We start from the raw sequence: 17777 nt of genomic DNA on the forward strand, positions 1-17777 counted from the left end.
TTACTCACAATTTGTTGCAAATAAAGAGATGTGAGTTTCACAAGTAATAAAGGCAATCATCAATTTCTTCACACATCTCAAAAATGAGAAATATTGTAAAATGATGACTCTCATCAGGGAACCATTCTGGTACTGATGAGATATTCTTGCACTTCCCTTATTAGATCACTGCACTGATTTGACATTATCAACAGCCTTTATGCAAACAGTGCTAGGCACATTATGTAGTAGCAGAAAAGCTGTGGCTTTCATGACACCACTCAGAGCTTTATTGATAGACTGTACATGTCACATTATAATACCTCTTCTAGTTCCATTGTTTATACTTCCCTTATCTTTAAGTGATGCAACTTTCCCAGCTGTTATAATTTTTCAAGTCTTAGAAATGATTGGATCAGAGAAAGCAAAATGCAATGATGTGGTTAATAAACAAATACACACTTGGCTAAAATGAATCTTAGCTAGATGTATAGGTGAATAAATAGATACATTTGATAAAGAGACTGTAGAAATGTTAAATTAGCATTATTTCTATAGACTAACAGTTAAATTATCTTAAGAAAAGTAGTCACAAATTATTTTAAGTGAATAATATTTACTATATGTGTGTGAGTGTTCTGTGTACATATATGTACATGCACCTCATATGTGCCTAGTGCTCGAGGATGCCAGAAGAAGAAGCAGCGTTACAGATGGTTGCGTGCTGCTATATAGACACCAGGAACCAAACTTGGGTCCTCTTCAAGAGAAGCAAGAGCTCTTTGATGCTGTGCCATCCATCTCTCTTGCTCATCCCTCTGTTTCTTAATAATAGAATCCTCAAGTTTCATCTGGACTCGTGGTTGCCCAGAATACTTTTTTTTAAGATTTTAATTGTTTGTTTTAGCTATTGTGGTTAAATGAAAAGTTTTACTGAACAGTGTTAAGCAGAGGTGCATCTCTCACTATGTCCTGCAGCTCTACAAGTGCCCTGCATCCCTATATGTGTCCTGCATATCTCTATATGTGTCCTGCATCTATATATGTGTCCATCAGCTCTACATGTGTCCTGCATTTCTATATGTGCCCTGCATATCTCTACATGTGCCCTGCATCTCTATACATGCTCTGCATCTTTGTATGTGCCCTGCATATCTCTACATGTTTTATGCATCTCTCCATGCGTTGTGTGAGAGAAGGGAGGCCTTGTTCTGCTTCAGTGCTGTCCATCTACCTGCTGACTGGACCAGTGCATGCTGTTAGCATGAAGGCTCTTCCTTCATTATCACCATCACAGACCACACCAGTCTGTGAAATAAGAAATTTCTCTTAAGAAAGACATGGAGTTCTGGCTCTTGTTTAAATTCTGCTTACTCTGGATTAAAACTAAATTATTTTAAATAGTTTAATTATTCTTACTCACAGAAAGCACACTAAGTGAAAAATTTTTCAGTGTATCTATCATTTCTTTTTTTTTTTTTTTTTTTTTGGTTTTTTCGAGACAGGGTTTTGCTGTGTAACTTTGCGCCTTTCCTGGAACTTACTCTGTAGCCCAGGCTGGCCTCGAACTCACAGAGATCCACCTGCCTCTGCCTCCCGAGTGCTGGGATTAAAGGCATGCGCCACCACTGCCCGGCTGATCTATCATTTCTTAAATGAAATCTGTCTATGTACCTAGAAGAGAATGGAGATCCCATGTACCCTCCAGGGAGTTTAAACGGTCAGTAACCAAAAACATGATCATAGAGTTCACCTGATTGTTGAGTTGTCCTCTAAGACTACAGGGTTCATTTTTACATCCTTTAAAAATGTTAGTTTTGAAGCAGATGACAAGAGGACTTGAATTGTATATGTAGAGGAGTTTAAAGAAACCTAAAGGAAGAGTGAACAGAAGAAGGACTGAAGTAGACTTCAGGCTAACAGCAGAGAGTCTTGGATATGCTGCTGTGAAAACATTGCCCATTGAAAAAGAGGGTATTGGGGATGGCTATAACCACCTGACACAAAAATCCCCATTCCAGAGAAGCATGAATACATGGCACAGGAAGATAAAGGCAGTCTCCAAAATACAAACAGAGAAACCACAGAAACAAGTCATGAGGAAGACAGCAGAAAAGGGCAAAACAGGGAGATGTAGAAGTAAAGAGAGAACCTTAGAGACTGCCTCAAGATGGAAGTGTGTGAACAGGTTTCCTGGGATCTTGTAGGTCCACAGCAGTGTTTGAATCACTGTTAGTCTAGGGTGTGTTTTAGAGTTTTGTGATTTCTAGATAGGCAAGTTTGAAGTCTGTTCCTTCAAAACCTTCTGACAACAACATATTTGGAATGAACTTAGTAAGAGTGTTACTTGGTTATCCTGGTTTGCTTGCACATGTGTTTTATATTAATTATATTCTCCTAGATGTATTGTCTCTGGTGACATTATTAAGCTTTATGATTTTCATACAAATGGAGAATCAACCAAGGTATGAACTTTGTGACGGTAATTAACAAGTTACTTTGAAACATGATATGTAATGTTTTTGTTCATTAAATTTTTTCCTCTTGGGGATCTGTTGCAAAGGAAATATTTGAAATATTTGATATGAATAGCACATTCCAACTGAAAGGCAGCAATTACTTCAATTAGATAACAGATATTTTGAAGTCATATTTTATTGACATTTAAAGCCTTATCAGGAGACACAGAATTTGCTCTCTGACCCCTTCTTCTATTCTCTAGAACTTACTGTATTATGGCTTTCAACCTTAATTGTGATCCAACACAGCTTGCTGTCCAGAGTTCTCATCTTCTCAAGATTCATGACATCACAATGAATCCAAAGGCTAGCACTTATGCATGCCTTAAGTTCCTTTTAATAGTGTTTATAAAATAAAGGATTTTTCATGTTTTAGTCATTACTAAATACAGCAGTGGGTTTTAAATTGAAACTAATAATGATTCAAAGTTAATATTTTTTAATTGATGGCCTTGTTATCACATAGTATACATATTGGAATGGTTTCCAGTCATGAAAAAGAATGAAGCTTTGTCCTTTGTAGAAAATAGATGCAAATGGAGATCATCATATTAATCAAATTAAGACAGTATCAGAAAGACAAACACTTATTTTCTCTCATTTGTTTTTGTGGGTTCTATATAGTCACAAAGATCATGTGCATGTATATATTAAAAGAAAGGAGAAGTGAAATTATCCCAAGGGAATAAAGGGAAATAAGAGGAGAGGTAGTGGAAATTGGGCTGGATGTGAATATGCTAAGCATATAATAGATGACCTGTGATAAAATTAAAAGGAAACAAAAGAATTGAAAAGAAAGATGAGAAGAAATGAATCTATGGAGAAATCTTGCTGTGTAAGTATGAAGATGTGTTAAGATCTCTACACTATGTAAAAAGCTGAGGTGTGCACCTGTAGTCCCAGTGGTGGGGTTATATAACATATATGATACATGTTAACCATATCTAACATAGCATCCATTTTTCTGTTGTCAGACACATTGATTGGTCCTATAATTTCACTGTAGTGAGTAGTGTTGCAATAAGCATCAGTGTGGAAGTGTGCCTGGATATGTTAGCCTGGTATATTCTGGGTAAATACTCAAGACTGGTATTACATCAGTTTGGATGAATTAATAATAGCCTCAGAGTACCCAAACTGCATCACTGTAACATTGAGGAAAAGAAATGAAAAGTCACTTGCCTTGGTATAATTTAGCCTCATGCAATCCCATATGTAAATTATCTGTTTCTCTCTCCCTGGGTCTTTTATTGTCCCTTGACTGTCTATTGTATAAGTATGAATCTGTGCCATTCTGAATGCTGTCTTGTGGCTGTCTGTCCCTGTCTCTTTGTGTGTGTATGTGTGTCTATAACAAAGAAGCTTACTTTCTCTTTTGTTGAACAGCACTAAAAATATCACATAGGGAAGGAATAAGGGATGTTTTATAGAAACCTTTAACAGAGTTTTACAAGAGAACAAGTCACATACCCCAACTGACCCGAATAACAACTGACCCAGATAAACACTATCAAGCAATATCCATATTTTATCTTCAACATTTATGGCATATTCATTTCATAAAGTTGGTTTTAACCTGTATTTTCTATTTCCAGCACTTATTTCCATAACACACACACACCTACTCTGGGCCAGGGGTATAGAAGAGTACATAATTGAAGATTACAGTCACATACTACTAAGGTTGTAAAAGTTGATTAAATGGGAAACCCAAGGCAAGTAATGTTGGTTGATACACTGTTCTTTTCAAGGCAGGTTAAAGAGTGAGGTTGGATACACAGTAGAATACCAGTCTTAAGTGACCTCACGGTGCATTAATAACTGGTTTTGAGGTCCAACAAAAGTTCCAGCCTCCTAGCATGTAAGAGATATTTTCATAATAATGGATCACCGTATGGTATAGCTGGGTCCTATGGTAATGAACAATCTATTTCTAGCTGTTTTTCTTTCATTTTGTTTTTTTAAAGGAAACTTAATATTGAAGGGCACTCTCTTAACATTACTGGCTACCTCAATATCTTATCATTTTTCGGGCACTTTGTTTTGATTATTGAGAATAAGCAAGGTTCTTTTACAGATATGTGACATAGAGTAGTGGCTCCTACAACCTGCACACCCTGTAACACAGAATCTATGAGTAAGTTAGGATACATGGCAAAAAAAAAAAAAAAAAGGATCAGAGTTTCAGAGAGATTAAATCTGTCCATTGCCTGACCTTACAGGGAGACTATTGCAGATCGCCTGGGGAAGGCGGGGCAGTGATGTCATCACATCAGAGGCAAAGTTGACAACCCGACAACAGGGGTGATTTCTAGGAGCTGGACAAAAAGAGAAGGGAGTCTTTTCTCTCTTAAGGTCTCCAGGTAGTTTATGTCTCTTTCAATACTTTTTTTTTTTTTTGAGACAAGTTCTCATTGTTTAGGCTAGCCTTAAACCCGTGATCCTCTTGCCTCAGCTAGGATTTATTAGAGGAATAAACCACCATATTTGTTGTCTGCTAACACTAATTTTAAACTAGTGAAATCTATATTTGACCTCTGACCTACAGACAGTATATACTGAAAATGTGTGTCATTATAAGCTCCTGAGTTCCGAGTATTTTCTTATGGCAATAAGTAGGAAACTCATATACCAGGTAGAGCAATAGGCAGGTAATGCTTCATGTGGTGTTGACTTATTCTATTCTTCCTGATGGAAGTGAATTTTGAGTACTAGTAACTCAAATATTGAGATTAAAAAATATGCATGGTTATTGTTAACAATGAATAGTCTACCTGGAAATAAAAAATAGGAGAACTATGACAAACTCAATTAATCGCTGTAGCTTGGTCAGAGCCCACTGCATGAGAACTCACAACCACATGAGAGCACCCAGCACATGCTGGCCTGCCTGGCTGGCTGGCGCTCTCTCTCTCTCTCTCTCTCTCTCTTTCTCTCTCTCTCTCTCTCTCTCTCTCTCTCTCTCTCTCTCTCTCTCTCTCTCTCTCTCTCTGCCTCTCTCTGCCTCTCTCTCTCTCCTTTCTTCCTGTCTTCCTTCCCTCTTTCATTCCTTCCTTTTTCCTTTTTGTTCTTTTGTTGAGATGAGGTCTCACTATATAGCTCTGACTGGCCTGGAACTTGCTGTATAGACCAGATTGGCTTTGACATCCCAGAAATCCCAGCTGTTTCTTCTTCCTGAGGGCTGGGGTTAAAGGTGCACCACCATATTCAGCCTACTTATATAGCTTCTTGGCTATACCAAGTTACTTTCTACTTTTACCCCATTAGATCTCATTATTCTAAGAAAAATATTTTATGAATTGAATACTAGGCTGTTGAGAAAATCCTTCCTCTCTTTAAATTTTGGAGTTATCAACTCTTTTCTAGCTGATTTATTTGGCCTCTCTTCTCAAAGGCTCTTCTTTCTGTATACCCATTGGACACTTACAGATGTAAATAAATCCATCTTAAACCATTCATTCAACATTTCCACAAGCAGTAGGAAGTCACAAAGCCAGAATCAGTATGGCACACACACTATCACAAGGAACTGACAATTCAATGAAAGTGCCCCAGTGGCCAGGGACACAGCTCTAGCTACCTGGGGAATTCTTCTATGCTGTTCTCAGGCTCCATCCTGCTTGTGCTTTTGTGGGCTTCCAGCACCCACTTCACTCTCTAAAGAATTTCTGCTCTTTCTCCCTACCCCACCAAAGTTTGTGAGAAGCTAGCCCACTTCTATAACTTTTAAATGTAACTTGAATCTGATTTGAGGTAGGTTAGAAAGACCAAGGATTGCAGGGGTATGAGCAGAGGAGCCTGGGAGAAGAAAGGGGCTCATTTCCCAGGACCCAACTGCTTTTCCTGCTGAAAAGGACTCCAGATTCACTGATAGGGGATAAATGGCTCACCAAGACAACCTGTGTTTTCCAAAAGGCATCTTATCAAAGATAACAAATTGCTCTCACTTAGAGCCAGGTGATCCCCAGACAGATACATCCAAATCAAGATCAGTGGCAGTAATTAGGCTGTACTGATTATGTAGGACTGAAAGGTATAACCTGATATTCCTCGCACTCCCCTCTCCTAGACCAAAATTATTCCTCTCATAAAACCATCAATTTCATGTACTGAAAACAATCTTTTAACATTTAAAACTCGTGACAAATTATATTCTTTGAGAAATGTTGAAAAGAAGGAAGATTTCTTAGCAACCTTTAGAGATGTAACCTTAGAGCCACCCAAAGCCCATATGTGTCATTTGCAAAGAAATGTATTTGGGACTGTGTAGAGAGAAGGCCTCACTTCTCTTAGTGGTACGTTAGAGCATTTGTTTCTGTTTTTAATAACTATAAATGTTTTATATTTGGCCTACCCTGAAAATAATTTCTTTATTGCTGGTGTAGACATCTCTGAGAAGCGTTTTGGGATTAAAATAATCCCACAGAATTCTAATAGCCACAGATTTTTCACTCGTATGATCAAAACCGTAGGCAACTAAAAGAGATCTAAATAGTCCATACTAAACAGAAATGAAGTGACATCACTATGAAACCCTTTTCTGTGTTCTCCTGACTTAAACATCTACTACTTTCTTCAAGAAATCACCATCCAAGCCAGGCAGTGGTGGCGCATGCCTTTAATCCCAGCACTCGAGAGGCAGAGGCAGGCGGATCTTTGTAAGTTCAAGGCCAGCCTGGTCTACAGAGTGAGATCCAGGAAAGGCTCAAAGCTACACAGAGAAACCCTGTCTCAAAAAAAAAAAAAAAAGAAAGAAAGAAAGGAAGGAAGAAAGGAAGAAAGAAAGAAAGAAAAAGAAATCACCATCCATCCAAGATGTTCCAGGCTGCTGTTTAATACATAACCTAGAGATTCAGCAGGTCCATGGACATGTAATATTCTTTTGCCAATGTCTATGCTATGGCAGCAGTAAAACTATGGGTCAGAATCCAAAGGGCATCTGCTGTGATTTCTAGATGTTTGTGTCCCAGAACAAGGGACAGAACCAGAGATATAGAGACAGTGGTAGAGACCGCCTGTTTAACTGTTTGTTCTGGAGACAGGCTTTGTGTGTTCACCGCAGTGAGAGGGATTTTCTCTCTCATTGGTTTCTTTCATTTCCACCCCCTCTCTCTTCTTTCCCTCTTTGCTGCCTCCCCTCCCTTTTCTATTGCCAGAGGTGAACCTAATTCCCCTTTGGTTCCATTTGGAAATGCTTTGTAATTTCTCCCTTAACACTGGGAAGGTTCTGGTGGATAATGTGTAACATGCTCATGATTCCTGCTTCTAAATCATCTAAACTACATACAGGAGAGAAGTTGGGCTGTGTTTGGTATTCTTTCAGATATTTTCAAACTGTGCATCTTCACAATTATTTATAAATCTATTAGGAAAGTTTCAATCTTCTCAGAAAGAGAGAGACAGAGAACAGGTGGTACCAAAAATCCAGAGAAAGGGTCGGAGGAATGATTAGTGGTTAAGAGGGCTTATTGCTCTTGTAGAGAACCCAGATTCAGTGCTCAGCACCCACATGGAAGCTCACACCTGTCTGTAGCTCCAGTTGCAGGATATTCAACAATATTTTTCTGGCCTTTGTGAGCACATGTATGTGGTACACATATACATGCAGGTAAAACACCCACACACATAAAACAAAACTAAAGAAGAAAATCCAGAGAGAAGGTTAAATTCGTAGTCAAAATTTTTCTTTAACTTTCCACTGTTTCTTGGCTATATGAGCACCCAATACCATAAAATGTTTCATAGTTTTTGATGTGTATTTATATAAATAATCAAATAACTATGACTAGACCACACACTGAAACTCAATACAACTGGACCATAAAGATGGCTCAGTGGTTAAAGGTGCCAGGCCTGATGGCCTAATGGCCTCAGTGGGACCCCTGGGACCCACGTGGCAAAAGTAGAGAATCAATTTCCAAAAGTTGTTTTCTGACCTCCATGTGGGCACAGTGTTGTATTCATGTGCCCCACACAATATACAAACAAATAATATAATAATAAAAAGTCTCAATCTAAAATCTAAATCAAATTTCTATGGTTCTGACAGCTTTATGTTAATGCATCTGTACATGATATTGCTCTTGATACAGTTATAACTTGATTTTCTGGGAGTTTAAATCCTTTCTTCTGTACTGTAATATTTTACTTTTTTGCTTAATAAATATCTTTTCCAAAAATATTCTAATATTGGTGTAGTTTATAGTAATCTTTGGTTAGAGTTTATCTGCTGCTCATGGGGCATCTTTTCAAGTTCCTTCTACTTCTTTCGTAGGTGACTGAAGACACACACACACACACAAAGACAACCAGGATCAGAGCTAACACATATATGGTTTCCTTGGTAACACGTGTGAAAGACTGTACAATCTCCTCAGTTTTCTTTCCTGCCTGCACAGACACTGTTCAGACCATGGCCACAGGTGTGCCTGACACACAGGCACAAACTGGCTGTTTTGCATGAAGTACTTATAAATGACGGGAGAGCGCACAATAATGTTTAGTCAAAAGCGAGTATGTAAGAGAAAAGAACCCTTAGCAACGATGATGGGAAAATAGACAAGAAACTGAGAGATCCTTGATGAGTCCTTATTAGTGAGATGAAAGAAAAACGTAAGTGAATATAACAATGCATGAAATGAGATCGTATCATTTCTAATGCGCAGGTCTCAGTTCAAATCTTTGTATTTGTGTTGTGCTGTCTAAAGCAGTGAAGTCACACAGAAGAAACTCACAAAACTCTTCTCCAACTATGGGGTCAAAAGCTCACACTATATTAATAATAGCTATGATACCTGCATCTGTCTGTGTGCTGGTCATGTTCCTAGAACTTCACGTGTGTTATTTCAGCTATCACAGTAGGTGTCACAATAGTATCAAGAGGAAGATTTGCCTCACACACACTCACACATACACTCATACACACTAACTCACACAGACATTCACACAGTCACACACTCACACACATACATACTCACACGCACACTCACACACACACACACACACACACTCAAGCACACTAACACACTCATACACTCACACACACTCGTACACATACACACATATGCACCTAAACCTTAGAGCAGGTAGGAATTGTCATGCAATGTTGCCCAGCCAGCTTAGAGTGGAGCTAGGCCTTGAATCCCAGTATTTGACAACACAGACACACTGTTAACCAGGGAGCCATACCATTGCCTCTAAGTCATGAGCAAGAGTAGAACCAACCTAAGAGAATAGCAGTGCACTTGAGTTCTCTCTGTGAGATCTTTGTTATGTTTTTCTTGTATATTAACCAAGATCTTACCAAATCTTTGGACTAATATGCAAAACTTGTAGCATGATTTGGAGTCAACACACCACAACAGAGCAGGCTTTCAGTAAGATGAGGACTGTACAGACAGGCAGGCCATTCAGAAGGTAGTGGCATACACTATTTGTTGAGCTATTTGAAAGAACAGAGGACAAGGCAGAGTAGAAAGACCTTTTTTTGTAACAAAAATGAAAACCAGACAGTCAAATGGAAGCTAAGCATTAATAACTGTAGCTTTTGATATAATCCTGAGACTTATCTTTTTGGTCTGGGTATGAGGACCAGTGTAGAGATAGCCACCCAACTGACCAAATTGCCTTCATTAACTGTATGTCAGCATTTTTCAGGTAATGTAATGTTAGTGTTCCTAAAAGAGATATACGTATATCTTATAAAACAACACATTAAAAATGAGAATTCATAGAAAAAAAATAAGATGGTACTGGACCACTCAAAACCCATAATTGTTAAATCAACCAAAATAATCATTTCCCAGTGAAAATAGTAGTTAAGAATACATGTGTTTGAAGATGCATCTTACTTTTCAAATAAACAAAAACTCCATAGTAAATATGGAACTTTACATCAATAAAATTGGGGGCATTATTTTGCAATGGAGGGTAGCAGAAGAGGGTGGAGGCACAGAAATAAGACTTAAAAGCACAAAACAGTCCAGTAGTAGAGCAACCACCTAACATTAAAGAGAACTGTGGGCCCCCGGCCCGCGTCGGGCGGTCGTCCGGCGGGAAGGGGTGGCCGCTCAGGCAGGATGGCGGCGGCGGCAGCCGCGGGTCCCGGCGCGGGCGCGGGGGTCCCGGGCGCAGGTGGCGGCGGCGGGGCGCGCGAGGGCGCGCGGGTGGCGGCGCTGTGTCTACTGTGGTATGCGCTGAGCGCGGGCGGCAACGTGGTCAACAAGGTGATCCTGAGCGCTTTCCCGTTCCCGGTCACCGTGTCGCTGTGCCACATCCTGGCGCTGTGCGCCGGGCTGCCGCCGCTGCTGCGCGCCTGGCGCGTGCCGCCCGCGCCGCCCGTGTCGGGCCCCGGACCTGGCCCGCACCCGGCGTCCGGCCCGCTGCTGCCGCCGCGCTTCTACCCGCGCTACGTGCTGCCGCTCGCCTTCGGCAAGTACTTCGCGTCGGTGTCGGCGCACATCAGTATCTGGAAGGTGCCGGTGTCCTACGCGCACACCGTCAAGGCCACCATGCCCATCTGGGTGGTCCTCCTGTCCCGGATCATCATGAAGGAAAAACAGAGCACCAAGGTGTACCTGTCACTGGTCCCCATCATCAGCGGAGTCCTACTGGCCACGGTCACAGAGCTGTCTTTCGACGTGTGGGGGCTGGTCAGCGCCCTGGCAGCCACACTATGCTTCTCCCTTCAGAACATCTTCTCCAAAAAGGTGTTGAGGGACTCAAGGATCCACCACCTGCGGCTGCTCAACATCCTGGGCTGCCATGCCGTGTTCTTCATGATCCCCACGTGGGTTCTGGTGGACCTCTCCACCTTCCTGGTGAGCAGCGACCTGGCCTATGTGTCTCAGTGGCCCTGGACACTGCTGCTCTTGGCGGTCAGCGGATTCTGCAACTTTGCACAGAATGTCATCGCCTTTAGCATCCTCAACCTCATCAGCCCACTCAGCTACTCTGTGGCTAATGCCACCAAAAGGATTATGGTCATCACTGTGTCCCTCATCATGCTTCGCAATCCAGTGACCAGCACCAATGTGCTGGGCATGATGACTGCCATCCTGGGTGTCTTTCTGTACAACAAGACCAAGTATGATGCGAACCAGCAGGCTAGGCGCCACCTCCTTCCAGTCTCTACATCGGACCTGAGCAGCAGAGAGCACCTGCGGAGCCCAATAGAGAAGCCCCACAATGGTGCACTGTTTCCCCAGCAGGGTGACTTCCAGTATCGCAACATCCTCCTCACAGACCATTTCCAGTATGGCCGCCAGAGCCACCCGAACTCCTATGCCCTCAGCCGCCATGATGTGTAGGTGCCACCAGGCCAGGTCTCCTGCACCACCTCCCTAAGCCCAGCAGCCTGGCTGAGCACATGGCAGGCCAGCAGGGGAGCCCTAGATCCTGATGGGCTGTGGGATGTGACCACAATATGGACAGCCACAGGCTCTGGACAGAGGAAGAGCCATAGAGAGATCCTGGTTCACTCTTCTGCTCAGAGGCCACGTTCTGCATTGGTACACAGGGGTGCCCTCAGTACATTGCAGAGGTCTGGTCTGAACTTCTGGTGACAACAAGGACCCACTCTGCAGAACTGGCATCACTGTGGCTATGGTCCTGGAAGCCAGCAGGAGGTGGCATCTGGGACATCAAGAAGAGGACAGCGGGGCTGTAGCCCAGAGGTATAGAGAGCAGAAACAGGTACCATTACCTGTCCCCAGCCACAGTGCTCCAGGATGTCCCAAGGCAGTTGGCCTCTTGCAGCCAGTGCTGACCTGGGGCAGACTTACGTGGCCATCGGTTCGTCAGCCATTGGTGTGACCTTCCTCTGCCTTGTGGGTGTTAGAGTAGGACACAAGCCTTCACTCCAGGCCTGAGTGGCCCTTGGACTCTAGAAGAAGTGGCCAGTGTTAACCTTGGTTGCATCCCCATCCTTCTGATGCCACAGAAGGCCAGGTGATGGTGTTGACAATTTCCTTAGGACCTCAAGTTTCTTTGGGGAAAATCTTATTGGCTATGGGAACTTTGGAGCCTAGGTCCTGGCAGGCACTGCACCAGGGCTAGCCAATAGGTGAAAACAGTCTTGACTCATTTCAAAATATGGGATGTTTGTTGTTGGAACAGTCCCTTGGAGCTCAGTGGTAGCAGGTGATGCTGAAGGGTCCTGAAGCTGCAGCTGGAGTAGCAGAAGGTGGAATCCACACACCAAATACAGCATCGCTTGTCAGTGAGGGGATGGTATGTGGGTCGGGATCTGAACTGTCCCAGTGGATGGGACAGCTGTGTCCCAGTGGTTGAGACAGCAGGTTAGTTTTTTAGCTAAGAGTCAGTTTAAGGCTGGGTTGGTAGAGTGCCTGCCTCGCATGCATGCGTCAGAGGCTTCTGTCCCCAGCATCACAGAGAGCAACATAGTGGTACAGGCCTGCCTTTCCAGTGCTCTGGAAGCAAGGTCGGGGTCCTCAGACCAGCCTGGACTACATGAGAGCTTATCTCAAGAAAAAGATCAGTTTTAGGGACCTGGCCTGGTGGCATACATCCAGGGGCTGAGCCAGGAGGATGACCATGAGTTTGAAGCCAATCTGGGCTACATAATGAGGCTGTCTTAGAAACAAGTAAAAAGTTTGGAGGCTCATCCTGGTGACCTCCACCTATGGTTGGAGCCACTCAGGAAGCCAAGGCAGGAGGCTCTTCCAAGCCTATGAGTTCAAGGCCAGTGTGGCAACACAAGGAGAACCTTTTGGTAAGCAGAGGTGTGGGCTCTGGTGTGGGCACAGCAGGTAAATGGTGGGACCCAAGGTTTGTGACATGTCTTCTTTGGCAGTCAGGGGCATCAGGCTTAGTTTGGGGTATCTGTAAGTTTGGGTTTTAGTTTGTTTGTTTTTGAGACAGGGTCTCAAAATATAGACCACACTGGCCTCAAACTCATAGAGATCTACCTGTCCCTGCCTCCTGAGCCCTGGGATTAAAAGCATGTGCTGCCACGCCTACCTGGAGACATCCTCACTAAGGCTCCCAGACAGACCTTCAACTCTCAGCATTCTTCTTAGCATTCTTTGTGCCTCTGTCTCCGTCTCTAAGCCCTGAGCTGACAAGTGTGTCATGGCACCCCAGTCCTCAACTCCTGGTTTGTTGGGTCCCTCTGCTTTTGATGAATTAGAGTTTTGTGTCTAAGGTTAGTTCATTGGCAATGCCAGCCTTAGCAGTCCCATCTGCCCTGCTTGCTGGTTTGCAGATGTTCAGAGCCCACACTGCAGTGGGAAGGAGCACCTTGGTAAGGTGGTCTGGTGGGTTTTCCTCCCTGGGGAAGACACAGACACCTGACACTGCAGAGGTCTCTCTGAGTGTCCCTGACTGCGCTGAACTCAAACTGAATTATGTCTTTTTGGATTTCCATGATGTTGCTGTAATATGTACATTAATGCATTTTTCCTTTTCCCATGTGAGGTTTGCCAGGGAGGGAAAGGCTCATCTCACTTTTCTTACGGTTTATAAATTAATAAATGGGATATTTAATTCTGTTCCTAGGCTTACAGTGGGTGTGAACACAGGAATGGATGAGACAGTCAGGTAGACCAGATGGCTGTGGCTCAGTGGCTGCAGTCCTCAGCATCACATGAACCGGTGGTGCATACCTATTACCCTACACTCAGGAGGCTGCGGCCGTTAAGAGCGGAATTCACGGTCATCTCTGGCTACACAGTGAGTTTGAAGCCAGCCTGAGCTACATGAGACAAACAAAACAAAACAGACTTGATGGTCCATAGTTTGCCTTGGCCATTCAAAGTCACATTAGCCCCAGTCTTGCTTTCTACGCCATGTTTCGCCACTCTCCAGTTTCGCCCCATCCTACCTCTCTGTTGGGGTTCATAGTAGAGAATCTTTGTTGCTCTTTCCATATACCCTTTGAAATGGCCTGGCCAAAACACTTATCCTGACCCATCCAACTCCTTCACTTTGCAGAAGGGGAAACAGGTGTAGAATAGTTTTGAATGTCTGTTCACTATTAGAATACTCAGAGTGGGCCTTCTTTTAGTTATTTATTTCTTTGAGATGGTATCTGCCTGTGTAGCCCAGACTGGCCGCAGGATGGAAGGCAGTCCTCAGCCTCAGTCTTGGTGCTGAGGTGATGCAGGACTGCCACACCCAGCACCCTATTTTATACCATTTATTCTAGGGAAGGACATGAGCCAGATGTGTTGAGGCAGGGAAGCACTTGAGACTCAGTTTCCCTCTGTGTTGGGAGGACTCTGGGCACTCAGCTCTTCAAGACCAGACTCTAAGCCCCAAACCTCAGGGTCTGAACCGGGAGACTGTCATGTTCTTGTTTTCCATTGGCATCATCCCGGGGCTCCGGTGTCGTAGGCCGTTCTGTGGGAATAGCTGTGTTCCTGGTCAGCATTCACCAAAAATAAATGATGGTCTCCAGGGAAAAAAAAAAAAAAAAAAAAAAAAAAAAAAAAAAAAAAAAAAAAAAGAGAACTGTGGTCAGTCCTCAGTACTGCTATCACCCTCCCACACCCCACACACTCCCAAAACAGGTCACTTTCAGGACTGGGGCAATGGTCAATGGGTAAGAACACTTGCTGTGGAAGCATGGAGGACAGTGAGAAGGATAAAAATGGTGACCATGGCATAAAGGTCCAGGGGAAGAATTCTGGGGAAAAGGAAGGAATTCTGTGATTTGATCAGCATATTCTGCCAGGAAGATGTGAAAAATGAATTTCTGCATAGGAAGGGTAGCTGGGTCCAAGCCAGGCATTGAATTCCGAATTCCCTAAAAACAATGAAGGCTTTCTAAGCCTCTTCATGTTTATGATTGTTGTTTCCTTTTCTCAGCAGGTGAGGAGACGTGAGGGGAGGTAAAAATGTTAGTAGATGACAAAGAAAGCCACATTCCTCACTTCTGGGTTTGCTTCTGTCTTGTTTCTCCTGACAAAGAGACGAGAACAGAATAGAAAAAGTAGAATACAATTTAAGAATTTAAAAGAACAAATGCTATAAAACAGAAATTGAAACCCAAGTTAGCTGCAAAATTGAGAGGCCTGCTTTCAATGAGTTCAGTTGTGTAATCTCAATAGGTAATGTGGGATACTTAATAAACCAACAAAATTGATGATTTAGAGTTGTGAGTTGAAAAAGACACTAGAAAACTAGATAAAGGGGTAGGCTCATTGTCCAAGCCAAGAACAAAAAGCCATTGATGGACGACAGCGTGATACCGTGGCCTTCCAGCTTCAGTGCTGTAACAGGAGTTGGTTTCTCTTCTTCTCTTCTTGGAAATCATTCATAACTTAAAAGAAGATGTGAAATGAAGCTATCATTCTCAGATAACTGCCGTGATGCTCCATAGACAGACATAGAGCAGGTGAGCACGTGAAAGGGAAAAAGGGGAGAAGACTCAGTTAGGAGGGAAGCATCAGCTCTAGAATCTAGGAAGAAGCAGGAAAAACATCTGCATTGAAGCTGAAGAGCAAACACTGAAGTGGAAGATAAAGGATGCTCACATCAAGAACAAAGTGGCATTGTGAAGTTCCACTATGAGGGGGAGGGAGAGGTATGAAAGCTTCTTGTTGCTATGGAGAAGTAATGACAAAAGATAAATAACCCCCAGGTAAATTGTGGTCGCTGGGTTTTTGCCCCCATTGAAGCTTATCAAGATCGAAAATCTGGAAAAATCAAAGCAAACTTCCCTAGATGAACAATAATGTTTCAAAGAGCAGGATGTGTGGGGAACAGGAAAACAAAATGTTAGATTAAGAATGGCCAGCTAGGTATGACGTCATATACCTGGAGGCTGAGACCAAAAGAATCACTTGAACTCAAGAGTTAGGACAGCCTAAACAGTATGAACAGAACTTGTCTTTAAATCACTTCAACGAGAAAAATCTTTACAGAGGCTGCTCTGTGGAACATTATCACATCACAGCTGCAGCCCACATCCATCCAGGGCTCTCCAACCAGACCGTCTTTGACCTCCATGCTGACTCTAATTTGTCACTTGAAGTCACTTAACTTTCCATTTTCTAATTAATATTTTTATTATTGGAAAATTCCATGTACACACACACACACATGGAATATACATGGAATACAAGATGTAATATATATACTCTGTATCAGTGTATCGTGATACACTTACACACCTTTCCTCCCACTCCCCCAACCTCACCCCCACGCTTTTCCCAACTTCACATTCTCTTTTTATTTATTCATTTTTTGAGGAAAAAAATAAGTTGAGCCCATTTAGTGTTTCCCATATGTACATGGATGAGGAGTCTAGATCATTCATTGAGTTATAGCAGTGGCTGCTTTCCCTAAAGATAAGGATTTACTTAACTGTTTGTACAAATGCTACATCCAAGAATGTAGCTCAGAACCCAACTACCTGGGTAGATTCTCTCTCCACTGTTTTTATTGGCTCTTCCAAATATGACAAAAATGAACTGCAATTGAATCTTCATTTGTAAGCATATACCAAGACCTACATGCTTTTCTTTTATTTGGGCATACTTGGCATACCACAAGGCTGTGGGTGTCATCGAGAGGGCAAGTACTGATGAAAACATGTTGATTAACATCGAGGGCTCTCAAATACCTGCTAGGGAATTTTATTTGTCTCTTCTAGTCTAGTCTAGCCTAGTTGGGTTGAATCCTAAAAAAAATATGGTGTTTATATCATACCAGACTGCTACTAGAATGACCTGAACTTCTGGTTCAATGGGTCCAACAGAAACCAGTTCATAATAGGCAGCTTGGAATGCAGGGATATGTCCCTGCCTGGCTTCTGTGATGCCAGACTTACCATTTCTGTCATGGCTGAAAAGGCTGATAATCTGTACTGGTATAAAACCCCTACCGAGCTTCCCAGATAAATTTCCTTTCCCCCTTCTCTGTAAATTTTTTTTTTTTTTTTTTTTTTTTTTGGTTTTTCGAGACAGGGTTTCTCTGTGTAGCTTTGCGCCTTTCCTGGAACTCACTTGGTAGCCCAGGCTGGCCTCGAACTCACAGAGATCCGCCTGGCTCTGCCTCCTGAGTGCTGGGATTAAAGGTGTGCGCCACCACTGCCCAGCTGTAAAATTTTTTTTAACATTACCATCTATAGGAGTCCACAGCAATTAGACTACAGCCCTGAGCCAAGCATTAGCCACCTTCAACTTATGAAACAAGATGGCTCTCTCTGGCCACTCAAGTAGGAGAAAACCAGAGCCCAAATACCATCTGACTCTCATTTATTGGAGCACTCCTAGTAAGTGGTAAGTTACACACAAATCTGTGAAAGTCAAGTTC

At 42.7% G+C, this 17777-nt stretch overlaps 1 protein-coding gene across 1 annotated transcript; it reads left to right on the forward strand.

Annotated features, from left to right (window-relative positions):
- The first annotated feature begins 10576 nt into the window (after window positions 1–10576).
- On the forward strand, window positions 10577–12591 carry LOC131896469 (solute carrier family 35 member E1). The gene has a single exon (XM_059247106.1). It carries the CDS (start codon window positions 10577–10579, stop codon window positions 11804–11806), a length of 1230 nt encoding a protein of 409 aa, XP_059103089.1. The 3' UTR covers window positions 11807–12591.
- Window positions 12592–17777: the final 5186 nt, after the last annotated feature.

Source organism: Peromyscus eremicus, chromosome 20 (assembly GCF_949786415.1).
Source record: "Peromyscus eremicus chromosome 20, PerEre_H2_v1, whole genome shotgun sequence".
Lineage (NCBI taxonomy): Eukaryota > Metazoa > Chordata > Mammalia > Rodentia > Cricetidae > Peromyscus > Peromyscus eremicus.

Excerpts from the sequence above, each read along its gene's own strand:
- LOC131896469 (XM_059247106.1), top strand. The coding sequence starts at position 10,577 with ATGGCGGCGGCGGCAGCCGCGGGTCCCGGCGCGGGCGCGGGGGTCCCG.